Consider the following 13,508-nt stretch of genomic DNA (forward strand, 5'->3'; position numbering starts at 1 on the left):
TAGAAAAAGCCCGGTCGAAAATGTATTTGCAGAGTCAGACGAGTAGTCACGACATTTTCAGAGAACGTACATCAGCTTTAGCCATTTTCTCAATGTGCGCTAGAATAAAGAACATACGTGTTTAAAAACTGTTAACGACTTGACGTGTGAAACACTTTCTCATAATAAACCCTCTATGGAACTTCCTTTCTCACTGCGTGCAAGAGAACTTAGCACGGAAATGGATGTCCGCGTTCTCGCACATCGCTTAATGCCTCCAGATAAGCTATTACCGCCCTGGGATTGGCAGGTGATAGACTGTGACGTATCCTTTGTAGAGGTCACAAAGCAGGCACCTGACCTCGAAATCGCTATGCATTTCCGTGAACTTCAATCGAAGTACAGCTGCTCCAAATTCTACGCAGACGCGTAAAATCACATGCTGGTGTATCTTGTGCTGCTGCTGGTCCCTCTCTCTCTCTAAATCTGACTTATTGAACCCGCAAACAAGTATCTTCACTGCAGAACCCTATGCAGTACTGTCTGCAGTAAAACGTATACAGAAATTAAAACTCGACAGAGCAATTGTACACACAGACTCGTTAAGTCCAGTAAAAGCGTTAATTTCATTACAAAAGCATAAAAATCCTGTTTTCATTGAACTTTACTCTCTCTTATGCAGTATTAATCTATCACATATACATGTAGTAATATGCTGGCTACCTGGCCATAGAGGTATCGAGGGTAATGTACTGGCTGATAAAATGGCCCACATCCCTCACATCACTAAACACTTTTCCGACAGCTGCTGTCCCTGTCACAGATCTGAAGCCTTTCTTGTGCAAGAAACTGCTGCGACACTGGCAACACATGTGGAATGTAGAAATAAATAACGAACTGCACGTTATAAAGCTATAGTTAGGTTTTTGGCCCTCCCCAACAAAATCACTCGAACAGATGTCCTATTCTGCCACCTCAGAACAGGGCACACATTTGGTACTCACAATTTTCTGCTTACTGGAAATGAAACGCCAACCTGTGGTCGATGTGGTGAGAGGCTGACCGTCCTCCACGTCCTCTTGGAGTGTCGCAAAGCCGAATCTGAAAGAAAGAAACATTTCCCTGTTGCATATCGTTATTGCGTACCTCTTCACCCAGCTATGTTTCTTTGTAAAGAACAATTTTTCAACACCAAAGTACTCCTCAATTTTTTAAATGAAGTGGTCCTACATGTTACAAGCCCAATAAATTCGTACCACATCCTCTTTCCAGAGGATGCCGCTGTGATAGTTGTTTTATATAGCACATACCTCCAGGTCCTTGTGTCTCAAGGGCTCTAACTAGGCTATGGTGCTGTAGTGAATTTCAGAAACTGATACATTTTTTTACATCGCGTCATTATTTTGCAATGTACCTTAATGCTCATAGTACATGTCATTTTTCATCGCCATAATATTATTGCACGTACAATTTACGCACTTTACAGTGACTATATTTTAGGCCCCTTTACAGCCACGTTACATAAACTTCACAGACGCCATCACTTCACTGCGAAATTACTAACACTTGCGTGGCACTCTTTGGCCATACCTGGCCCTTGCGCCAATAAAAACCACATATTCAATCATCAATGAGAAAATGCATTGGCAAACCTGCGCATGTAACAATGTGCACGTTGTTTTTGAAGGATTACGAAGCAAGAACAATGTAGCAGAGGCCGTGGAGGGATTGCTCAGAAAGTGAGGTTGTAATGAATTTTCTTTGCGCTGGAAATAAAATGTCGTGGGAAATCCATAGAAAGCCCATATCTAGGCATCTTGGACAAGTCGGTTTGGTCCCTCAAACCACGTGTCACTTCTCTTTGAGGTTTTGGAGCCTTTGGAGGTGACACAACTTTCATATCACGAGTTCTTTCTCAATACTGGTTGGCACAGTTAAACTTTTACATTGGTTAGGTTTTAACTAAGGAACGCCTAACTGTAACCCCAGCACCGCTTCATATTGTTGAAGGAAGTACGCCCCGTTATCATACTTTTGTCGGTCGCCAAATGCATTTAGCCAGTCCTACATAAAGAGGCATAAGAAAGTGCCAAATTAGTTTGTTTAAAAAATACATGTACTACGCCAATAAACGGGGGGTACCGGAACGTTATATCCAATTCTATGACTTATGCGAGTTAGGAGGCTGCCTGTCATCGTGCCTTGATGCTTTCTTCGAGATTAGGGCGCCTTAAGCATACACAAACACTTTCCAACAGTTCAGCCACAGCTCCACGCAAGAAGACGCAGCCGTCGAACTATCTCCCAGTGTTCCGTTGGTAAAGTGTACATCTTTGTAGTCTTTGCTTACGACTCAAATTTCACAGTCTTTGGATATTTCGCTTCTTGCGCAAAATTTTTCCCTTTCGCGGAATTTCAGTTTCAGTTTACGATTTCAGTTTCTCTAGAAATTGTGATCTATAGATTTGTTCGGTTGTGTAGGTTCTCAACCCAAGTGAAGGGGTAAATTTTAAGTATTGCTGCTTACCGCAATCAATAACTCACATATGCTTAGTTTGTGATTTTATTGTAAATTTGCAGATGGTGCCTTTTTATTACCCAGTGAATTCCAGAGCGCCCAGTATCGCCATAAAGCCAGGGAAACTTACGAATATGGTGGCACACGAAAATACAGAATGCTATCTTTGCAGCATGTCCTGTTATTTGTTGAAGTAATCGTTGATATTGTGCAAAACATTACGTTCCTTCATGAGTCTCTTGCTTTCGCCTGAAGCAGCAGAGTGGAGAATGGGAAGTGCCGTGGGCCCACTCGGCAAATTTTGCCATTGCCCTTGTCTTTGCTAAAGGGTATTGTCGCACTACATAAGTATTCACGATACGCAGCTGCACAAGGAAGGCCGGCGGAATGGTTCATCTAGCTCTTTAGGATATGCCTTCTTCAATCCAATCATTGTTGCTAGCTATATCAATTACATCACCGCCGCTTGCATGGTCGGAAACATGATGGGATGTGCTTTCTTCCAGTGTTTTTTTTCAGTGTATTTTTTTCTACGAGAGTCGCTAATGCGAGGACTGCCGGTAAAGAAGAAATAACATAATTAGAAGAGGTAATTGGATGCTGTACCAGAGTACACTTAGACAAGCCCTTTACAAATATTATGTGTCCTAGTAGGCTTCGTAGGATACCAGTGCATTCTCATGAATGCTTACCATAACCTTTGTTTGTATAAGTGGCAAATCCACTTCAAAAAAACATGATTTCTCGAGCAGAAATTCAAAATTCTACGTCTGCATTTATTAAACAAATATTTGTTGGCGCCCAGTGTTTGTAGTGTTCACTCTGTTTGCGATATTTATACGACACTACCTAGAGCAAGTTAACAGAGATTTCTCTGTTCTACAAAAAAATGTTGTTCTTCGCACGTAATCAATGTAATTACCCTCTGTCTCGAATACAATCGTGCAACTGCGCGTCTACATAATATGATGTGATGATAAGCAATGAAACATCAAGGATTCGGCACCGACTCATAGATGCTTTATCAGCTGTATTTTGTTTACATATTATGTCAGCGGTCTAGGAGAACTGCAGAAATAAAAATTGTTCTGTTAGGAAGTGCAAATGTTTGCTACATAAGGTGGCATCAGCCAGCAAATACTTACATAGGGTGACGAAGTCTTCCAATTAGGATTGGCATGTGACATTAAGGACGGAAATTTTGGTTAAATATTTGCTTAAAATGTATTTTTCTTCTCTTGACATGAGATCTTTTGAACGAATAATGGTAATAAATAAAATCCAGAGAAGAACCCTAATTTAAGTTGTGCGCGGGAACTTCTCAGCGATGTACTCATAACGAATATGTTTAGGTAATTAGTATCAACTGTTTGAAATGAATAATTTATGTAAAATTTATCGTGGTTAACTGTAAACGGATGACTTTAAAGCATGGAATAATTTGCTGCAGCCGGTGACCAGTATCAAAAAAACCCTGACGGAAGTCCTCTAATTCCAGTGGTGTCTTCAGAAGTCCTTCTACAGGTACGTATTCTCCAATAGCTTTCCTTCAGATAAATACTGCTGAATGTATCCCCATTTGCGAGGACAAGAAGAACAATAACATCAGCTGACTGGAAAAATTACTATCACAATCCTACTTGTTTCATTTCAGGGGCAAGCGCGTTGTTGCGATAGCACTGCTCGTTTATAAACAAGCTGTTTCCCGCAGCTGTAAAACCCAAATTATGTTTTCGTTCTTTCCGTACGAAGAGAATTTTCATCAGAGTCCAAGTGCTCAATATAGAATGAGGACTTAACGCTTCATATAATTTTGTTTGCTGCAATGCCATATATGCACGAACATACCTGAATTTATTTTCCAAGTTTTCCAGTCGGAAGAGAACACTCATCGAGTTGTATTCAGGTTGGCAACATGAACATAACGCTTTCTTTTCTTTCATTTTCTCTCTAGGTTGAAACCGCAGTAAGATTAACCATTAGTTACCACTGCGATTGCTACTGTGTAAAGAGGCGCATGCGAGCACACATTCTACCCATCCACTAATCACAAGATTTTGCGCTGTGGGCGCTTCTTAAAGGGGCGAAGGAGGACGACGGCCTTCTTACCGGTAGTGTCAAAGACGTCAGCAGTGACTACGACAAGATAGTGCATTCAGTCAGGCTCTCATCATATTTGCGACGACAGTTCACAATAACGGTCATGATGCGCACTACGGGCGTCCGTCTGTATGGAATAGGTCCTGTTTCCTGGTGGCGGCAACACCTCCCTTTACACTGGATATATATATATATATATATATATATATATATATATATATATATATATATATATATATATATATATGTGTGTGTGTGTGTGTGTGTGTGTGTGTGTGTGCGTGTGCGCGTGTGTGTGTGTGTGTGTGTGTGTGTGTGTGTGTGTGTGTGTGTGTGTGTGTGTGTGTGTGTGTGTGTGTGTTCTATTTTTCAGACACGAAGAAACCCTCCTCTCATCCTATTCGTGGCAGCATTAGTTACATGATGAAAATAGTGTATTTTCTCTGCAACCTCATTTCTGTTTGAGCAAAAAGAACTTCACTTGCTACCGTTACCTTGCGACCATATGTGTTTGCGCAGCACCTGGAGCACTGCGTTGTGCAATAGAAGATGCGCCATGCAGTTAACAATCTCATGGTTAGAGGATAGCTTCAATTTTGTTCTCCTGCCTTTGGGGACATCCGCTTTCGAGTTTTATGCCACAGCATGCATTTCATTGCGTACTTCCTGGCCGGTTTGTTGCTGAAGGTGTAAGTATATGGTCAAATTATGGGCCCAAATTAGATTAATCTTTAAGGATGCTCGTCGTACGCGCGGAGAATATTTCACTTTTGGAATTCATCCTAGTGCGCCCGTTTTGGGATCGTAAAGACATCGTCCGCATATAATTTTCGCCAGTTCTACTCAGATTTTCATTATCATAAATATCCAAGCAAGAATAATTACATGTTCTCGTGAATCACTTTGATAGTTTAAGGTTTATTATGTGCAGCAACATTTCGCTTCAGTGTCAATTTTTCTTTCCCTAGTTTCTTCAAGGTGTTCAAGAAATCCATCTACAAATGATGAATCTAGAAGATTGGATTTCCAGTAAATGCTTCTGTATGAAGTCCGTGTTGAAAGCTCCACATCCCAAAGGATGTGAGAGGACGTTGGAGTGCTACACATATGCGAAGGTCTCGTAAGTACAATGCCGCATCATTTTTCGGTCCCATCCTCTCAGGCCACACTCTGATAATGCAATGTATTCCAATGCAGCAGTAGTGTAGTATGTAAGGATTTAGGTGGGAAATGCGTGCTTGCCGCGACTGCTATTAACCTAAACTGATCAATCACAAGATGCTTTAAACTTCCACAAATATTCGAGGAGGCAGGGAAAACTAACTACCCAGGTCTAGCATAGCGCTTGAAAATTTAAAAAAAGGCTATTCAATAAATATTTTTAAACCCCGTAATTCAGCCCTCCCCCCCCCCCAGTGCAATTTTCAATAGGAGTGACACATAAAATGGCCACCATTTCATTTAAATATCAATCATGTGCCATATGTGGTCATATATGCAATATCCGTGCAACTTTGGCCATTTCACGTGTGGCGGGTAAAATGCGGGGAGTATAGTTGTAATTAAATGGAACAGATAATTTTATTACCATATGTTTTCCGCTTCGCAAGTAGTGCCGAAATTTAGAAAATTCGAAGCCTTTTAGGTTACTCATCGCTAATTTATCGCGTATCACAAACAATGTGTCCTGGTAGCATAAGGGGACTGATTATCGAACACCACAATTATCGCAAGCAAAGTGGGGCAATCCTTTGTGCGTATCGATTTTATGCCACAACAGAATGTGGGGAATGCAAAAATGGGTAGGAGAAGTGGTAGAGGACTCTCGGATGGCTAGCTTAATCCCGTTCAGCGCTCCGCGACCGACCTGGAAACTACCTCTAGATGGCATCTGAATAGAGGCTTTTTATGGGCACAACGGTGTGTTGGAGGTGCGTGGAACGACACAACGCACCGCGAACTCGCAACAGCCTGAACTTTATCGGAGCCTATCTCTCGCCAACGACTTCACCATGTTTTAGGACGGTCATAACACACCCAATTCCCAGTGTTACCTGCACAAAGGTCAATGTCATTAGGGCATCGACCCACGCTCCTAAATATGAAATGTAGGCGAAGGTTTTGACGAGTGGCTGACACGCTACACAAGCGTGAGATGGTGCAACCGTTGAATATCAGTGAACTAGCGTGACTATGATTTGCTATGTCTGAGTGAAACAACACTGATGCAGTCAGAAAATCACGTTGACGAGCGTGATCACTGTCGACGAGCGTGGAGCCCTTTTTTAAGCAAATTAGAAAGTGTGTCGGTGACTCCTACGCTAAATGCAAACGCATGGAAGAAATAGTAGCTGAAAAAGCCAAAACATTCAAACACACATGCACTACATTTATAGGAGAAATTCTCGAAGTGTCTCAAACAGTGGATTCAAGGATATTTAAAGATGCCTGTGTCATACATTTAATCTAAAGAATTATGGAGAATGTAGAAAAATTTCTTATAGGCAAAAACACTTTATAGTCGCTACGAACCTAAATATTCCAAACAAGCTGCGTTCAAGAAACGCAACGCACCTTTTTTCCAACTATGAAAGAGAGACGAGTGAACTTGCGCCCTCTCACAATTATATACATCCTATCTGCAACCAACAAACTTTACTTATTTGCCTCATGTCAAGCGGTAACGCGTGAATAAAGAGAGCTGCTTTTTCCATACAGATTTGTTTTTCCAGCGCTAGTTTCACGACGAGAGTTGAATCTCTAGGGTAAATTTCATGCATAATGCTTGTATATATTTTGAGCAGAAGGTATTGTTTTGGCCTGAAGCAACGTTTTTATATTATATAATTAGAACAGTGTCACTAAGCCATGAGTGAACTCGAGATGCCTCGGCTCTCTGTCAGAGGTGAAGGACATGCGTAAAGCGTTTTTTCTTGGTAAAGCTCGTTTGTCATCTTCAAGTTGTCATCTACTGTACTTCTGTCACAGATGTTGTACATAACTATCGTGAATTGGAGACAGTAAAATGCATCGCTAGTGCCAATATCTCCATGACTAGCAAATGGGAAAACGCTCTCCAGCAGTGCCGTGAACACATGCACGGACATTTCATCACTTTAAAGCAGGTGATGATCTAAAACCTGCTGCAACATGAGATACTGGCTTGCAATGCTGTACAAGAACCAGTTGGGTGTTCGTTTCAACACTTGGTGCATATAGCACTGCGCGCGTCTTGACAACCCTCGGTATGTGTCAAAGAGCTCCAGCGCAGAGCAGTCCCATGACACTTAAGGCTCCATTTTCAAGTGAACAACCTGGAGAACGGCCTCGCCCTGGCTGGGTTGCGCGGAACCCTAGAGTTCCTCCTGGTCAGTAATGTGAGACACCTTACGATCTCTCACGACTAAGTGATTCCAGCAGCAGTTGCTAAATCGTCGCTTACGTGAATGTTACAGGTGCGCTAGTGTGGGCCACAATTAATGCAAGTACCACCAACAGCCAATGTTCCACTAATCAACAGTCTTGATGGAATTGCTCTTTACGTGTAGAAACGTGCTCATCTTCGCACATATTTCCAGGAAGCATTCCTAACCATCATCGAGAGACGCTGCTGAACTGTTCTACAGCGTACGATCACAGCTCACAGGAACACCTGTTCTACGAGTAGCCGGGCGCGGTTTCCGCTATGTCACTAACCGCCATCACCTTCCAAAAACTAATTAGCGCAGCCATGGTTATGAGGTGCCTAGATCATCTTTGATGTCCGCATCAATACGTTCACGTATTTGTGTGTTCTAAAATGAGGTATCTGTAATAATTGTCATTCTTTCATAATAACTGTCGTTTCATAACTATTGTCGGACACGGGGGCAATGATTTTGGGGAGTGCGCTTAATGGTCTCCTAGGGCGAAAGTGAGTTTCTTTAAGCCCGTCTTGGTCCGTTATGCGGAGTCAGTGTGTGGTTGTTGCATATTGTCAAGCGTGCATAGTGGCCGTTGTCTAGGATGGTGAACAACGCATGAAAGCGGAGCTCTCTACACTACCTCATTCTGCGTATGCCGTAACACCGGACCTTGATTTCCTGAAGCTGTGTAGCACCACTCTGAACTGCCAAACAAGAGAAATTTGCGTAGGCGCAAGCTTTTCAGCAGCGTTGTTGGAAACTCCGCCATATTAATTAAATGTGCTTTGTTTGTGCAGTGATGAAGTTTTGCCTTCGTTAACTGCTAAGGTTGTTTCAGTCACCTCCTTCCCCACCGCTGACGGAATGTTAGACGACACCGAGGAGCTCCTTATGAAAGCTACTTCACGACGAATGTGCTGGTAACTTATTGCACGCTCTAATTTGTCACAATCGCAATACCTAATGACCATAAACAATATATTCTCCGCAGTTTGTTTAGTCATGCACACCTTACGAAGAACTTTCGGTAGACAGTGACCCTGACTCTATACTGAAAATTTCATGCAGACAGTGTGTAACTGCTGTTTTTCTAGCTTGACTTTTCAGTGCGATCTTGAGAATGCTTAAGCTGTACAAATACTATCATCGTAGATGACAAATTCTTTGTTCGTCCATAGTTTACACTAAATGGTAAAGGTTTTCTTATTGATACATTGATAAATGTTCATTGCGAACAAATAATTACACCACTGTGGCATAGCTTTGTCGGACGTCCTTTAATGGCACAGTGGCTAGTGCTCTTCCCTTACTCAGTCAGGCTTCGCCTGCCGATTGCGTTGACTCATTCTACTCGATAATGAATCCCTGCTGCGTGCGCCATGCGGATGTACAATATTCCCTAATGTACCTATTGACTATATAGGTCAACCCGTACGTTTGTTTGAATTGCGTGAAACAAGTTGAGGCTAGCGGCAGGACTTCCAAAATTTCGGCTACCACCGCATGTGGCCGGAAATAGGGACAATAAATGAAACACAATCAGAGTTTCAACATGAGCTTTTTATTTGTGATGATGTACTTATGTAGATACTGATAAACGAAAAGAGTACATATTCAATAAAGTATGAAAGTTCTTGGGTTTCATATACTCTCTTTTTTCATTATGGTTTCATTGATGTTTGGCATCTAATGGTACTTTTAAAACAACCATGCGCCCGCGCAGGGGTGTTTGTGGAAGCAGGTGTTTCGTGTGTTGAGACACCACATGCCCGAGCACACGAAAATTGGGCTCTCCCGCGTATACCCGTGCGTAGCTTAGCTGTGCACGGGGAAAAGGGGACCCTTGGGGTTGGGCTGATGCTGAGTGTTTGGATCTGTAAGGGCCCTCGACGCAGACAACGCACCCATTTGGCCTTGCCTTCAAATAGAGGGCACGCCAGGACTGACACACCTGGGAGATGGGGTGACCAGAATGAAATAAATATGAAATGAATTAGGATGAGGCGTGATGGAAAAGAGATCTAAACCAAGCATATATATTTAACATTCGCTTCAAATGTGCTTCCCAATATCCGAGTGAGCCCTTATAACCCGAATCCCCCACACTGATCCAAACACCAGGGGCTTGACTACAGTTCTCGTAGATACCGAGATCGATTAACCTGTGCCAATGTGCCCATGGACATTTGTCTCAATTTTTCGAGAAGACTGGACACTGGGAATTGTGAGGGTGAGGATGCCGCGAACTCACAGTCCTGCCTATCATGGAAGAAGGAGAAAGATATCACAACCATAAAACATAACAATAAACGACTATAAACACCAAAACCGGCGGTGACGCCATCCGCCCCCTTGGCGGCAGCAGCTAGCGCTACTCCGCCATCCTGGAACAAGGGGCCATCGACCTCTGGGCTGGGGGCCTCAAAGGTCTCGTCCCTTCCGAAGAGGTCCTGTCAACAAAGAAACGGCTCACAAGAGCGGATGTCCAGTGCCTCGGAAGAGGTGATGGATACACCATCCAATCAGACGGCGCCCTTGGTGCCAAAAGAGCGGCGCGAAGCTCAAATGCTCCAGAAAACACGAACCTTCCATCACGGCGCCAAGAAAAGGCTCTGTGATTTAACTCTTTCTTCTTAAAAACAGAGCACGAAAACCGCATTCAACATAGATGCACATATAATACACTGGAATGAGAGAGGTCTCCTCCACAACCTTGATTACGTCACAGAACTCCTTAATAAGTATAATCCAATGTTGCTGTGTGTTCAAGAGACACAGTTAAATTTCTGCCTACAATGTGCTATTTTTCGTAAAGAGCGCGATGACACTGTCGTGTGATCCGGTGGTGTGGCTATCATTGTCGGCAGAGGTGTAGCCTTCCGGGAATTAGAACTTACACCCCTAGGGGCAGTTGCTTTGCAGGGGTGTTGTTTGACAAGACTGTCAGTATCAGTTGTGCTTACATCCCTCGTAGCTATCCACTTCATGAAACCGAACTTAAAAATACATAGATGAGCTTCCGGCGCCATGCATACAGTTGGAACTCAGTTTAACGATGTGATGACCACGCTCTATTTCTTTCATCAAATCGAGAAGCCATTAAAATCTAGAAAAACTTTGTTGCGCCCTCGGAATATAAAATTGCAACGTAGCCATGCGCAAAATATAAGGCGACATTTTATTTCCCCCTAATCGAACCACCATGACAAGAAGAGAAGCCCATCTCTCTAAAATCGAAAAAATACCGCTTTTTTCTCATGTATTTAAGGGAAAACTTTGTTCAGTCGAGTTCGGCCAAGTTAGTTACGTTAATTCGGGTTGATGACAAGCTTGCGCGTTATGATTACCTGCCGGAATATGTAAATTTATTTGTTATATCGGGGCATTGGAAAATTGGGTTTTGATAGACAGATTTAACTGTAGTCAGATCGAAACGCACCGTAACACTTTGTGGGGAGAGTCTCACTGTGATGCGAGAGGACGGCTAATAGAAAACACCCTATACTCTTCAAAATCTTGCTTGCTTTGCATGAAAAATGCAACCTTCTGCAGTCCTACACACAAAAACTTTTGTTCCATAGACCTAAACATAGGATCCAGTTGTGCCATATCTGGCAGGCGTTGTAATTCATAACCCTTATGGATGTGGGCATTTCCTCATTGTTCTAAATGTGACAAGACAACCTGAGTGGTCTGCGCACTTTCCTCGATTTAAAGTTGATTCAGCCGACTGGACGTGGTTTCGTGAACACTTCTGCCTTGGAATGATGACTGTGCACTTATTGCAGTCGATGTAGTACCATCCTTAAGAGGTTTATAATTGATGCTGCATCCCTTTGCACTCCCCAGACAAACGGTTCGCCTTTAAGCAACATATTTTATGTTGCAATGATGACTGTAAACAAGCGCGGAAGAGGCGAACGAGGGGTTGGAATCTCCTACGTAACTCCCCAACCTTAGTGAACTTAATTACTTTCAAGGCGAATAAATCCCAAGGTAAAAGAACATGCGACAGCGATAAACGGGACAGTTGGGTAAAATACGTAAGTAGATTATTCTTCTTATAAAGACTACCAAAATGCCTGTAACAGGATGAACAAAATTAAAGGCCGCAGAACTCATCATCCACCTTTAGTATATACAGAAGGACACACTCTTGATGAAAAGGCAGATTGTCTAGGAGCACATTTCGAGCACATTCACAGGTACACTTTTTTCACAGGTACATTTTTAAAGTACCAGCAGTAAGCACAGCGACTGCCTCTTTGTCAGAAAGGCACTCTGAAATTGTCCATTTAAAATGGCGGATTCCACGCCCTATAGGATTGTTGCAGCATGTCTGCTAACAACACCAGATGTATTAATGCACGAAGTGATCAAACACTTGCACCGTGAAACTCACAAACACTGCTCTCCCCCCTAAACTCCATGTTATCTGCCCATTACATATCGTCAGCCTGGAAAAATGCAATCGTAATTTCTATTCTCAAACATAGTAAGGATCGTTCTTAACCCAGTAGTTATAGACATAAAGCTGTTACAACGTGTCTATGGAAACTATTTAAGAAAACGCTTAAGCGGCGCGTCATCCATTTTCTTGAAACCAACAAAATACTCGATCCCATATAGTGTGGTGTTAAGTAAGATAGATCCAAAACAGAATACCTTGTTTGCCGCGAGACAAATATCAGTTCTGCTTGTGTCGACTAACTGTCTTCCTCATTAGTATTTTAAGATTTGGAGAAGACATACGACACAGCTTGGCCCAATGGAATCGTCCGTAATTGGCCTGAAATGGGAGTCCGATGCAACTTACTGAATGTGATTGATAGCTGGCTCTCCCATCGCACGTACTGTCTTAGAGTTGGTTACCTTTTTATTTTGTTCTTTTATGCAACAGGCTGGTGTTCCATAATTTCCTGCGCTGAGCTGCATGTTTTTTGTTTTCAGGATGAACTCGCCGTATTCTGCATACCATGTACTATGCTTATTCTTGATATGTTAATGACATCTGGACAGTTTACAAATCATGTAATCTAAGTATTTGCGAGTGACGAGTAGAGCGCTTAGCCTAAATAAGTTCTCTGAATAGGCGGAAAAACAGAATTAAAGTATACCCTCAAAGCAGCACGTGCGTCCTGTTTCCCAACAAGAAAGGCATACTACCCGACCCCGTAATGCACCTCAATGCAGAAAGGCTATCTGTGAGCTGTGAATACAAATTTTAGGCAGCCTTTTAGACAGCAAGCTACCTGTTTCTCCCGCACCAGAAGTATCTAAAGGGAAAATGCCTCGATACTATGTATCTTCTTAAGCTCCTGTCACGCACATAATGGGGAAGTGACAGGAAATGCCTTATAAGCTTGTACAAAAGCCTATCATTATCACGTCTTGACTACGGCGCTAAATTATATCATCCGTCTACGCGTTGTGCAATAAAAACCTTAGATCCCATCCACCACTTGGCATCCACCTTGCCAAAGAACCTTCAGGCCTAGTCCTGTGCA

The 13,508-nt window shown here is 42.6% G+C and overlaps 1 protein-coding gene across 9 annotated transcripts in view; it reads left to right on the plus strand.

Annotated features, from left to right (window-relative positions):
• The window catches only part of LOC142569023 (uncharacterized), a 61,601-nt gene that overhangs the window by 24,738 nt on the left and 23,355 nt on the right, over nt 1–13,508 (plus strand). For all 9 annotated transcript variants that reach the window (XM_075678551.1, XM_075678555.1, XM_075678550.1 and 6 more), the window contains 2 exons: nt 3,948–4,021; nt 5,566–5,717. In XM_075678551.1, the coding sequence (XP_075534666.1) occupies nt 3,948–4,021; nt 5,566–5,717 (226 nt within the window). The remainder of the gene's footprint in view (nt 1–3,947; nt 4,022–5,565; nt 5,718–13,508) is intronic.

The sequence above is a fragment of the Dermacentor variabilis genome, unplaced genomic scaffold (genome assembly GCF_050947875.1).
Source record: "Dermacentor variabilis isolate Ectoservices unplaced genomic scaffold, ASM5094787v1 scaffold_33, whole genome shotgun sequence".
NCBI classification, from domain to species: domain Eukaryota; kingdom Metazoa; phylum Arthropoda; class Arachnida; order Ixodida; family Ixodidae; genus Dermacentor; species Dermacentor variabilis.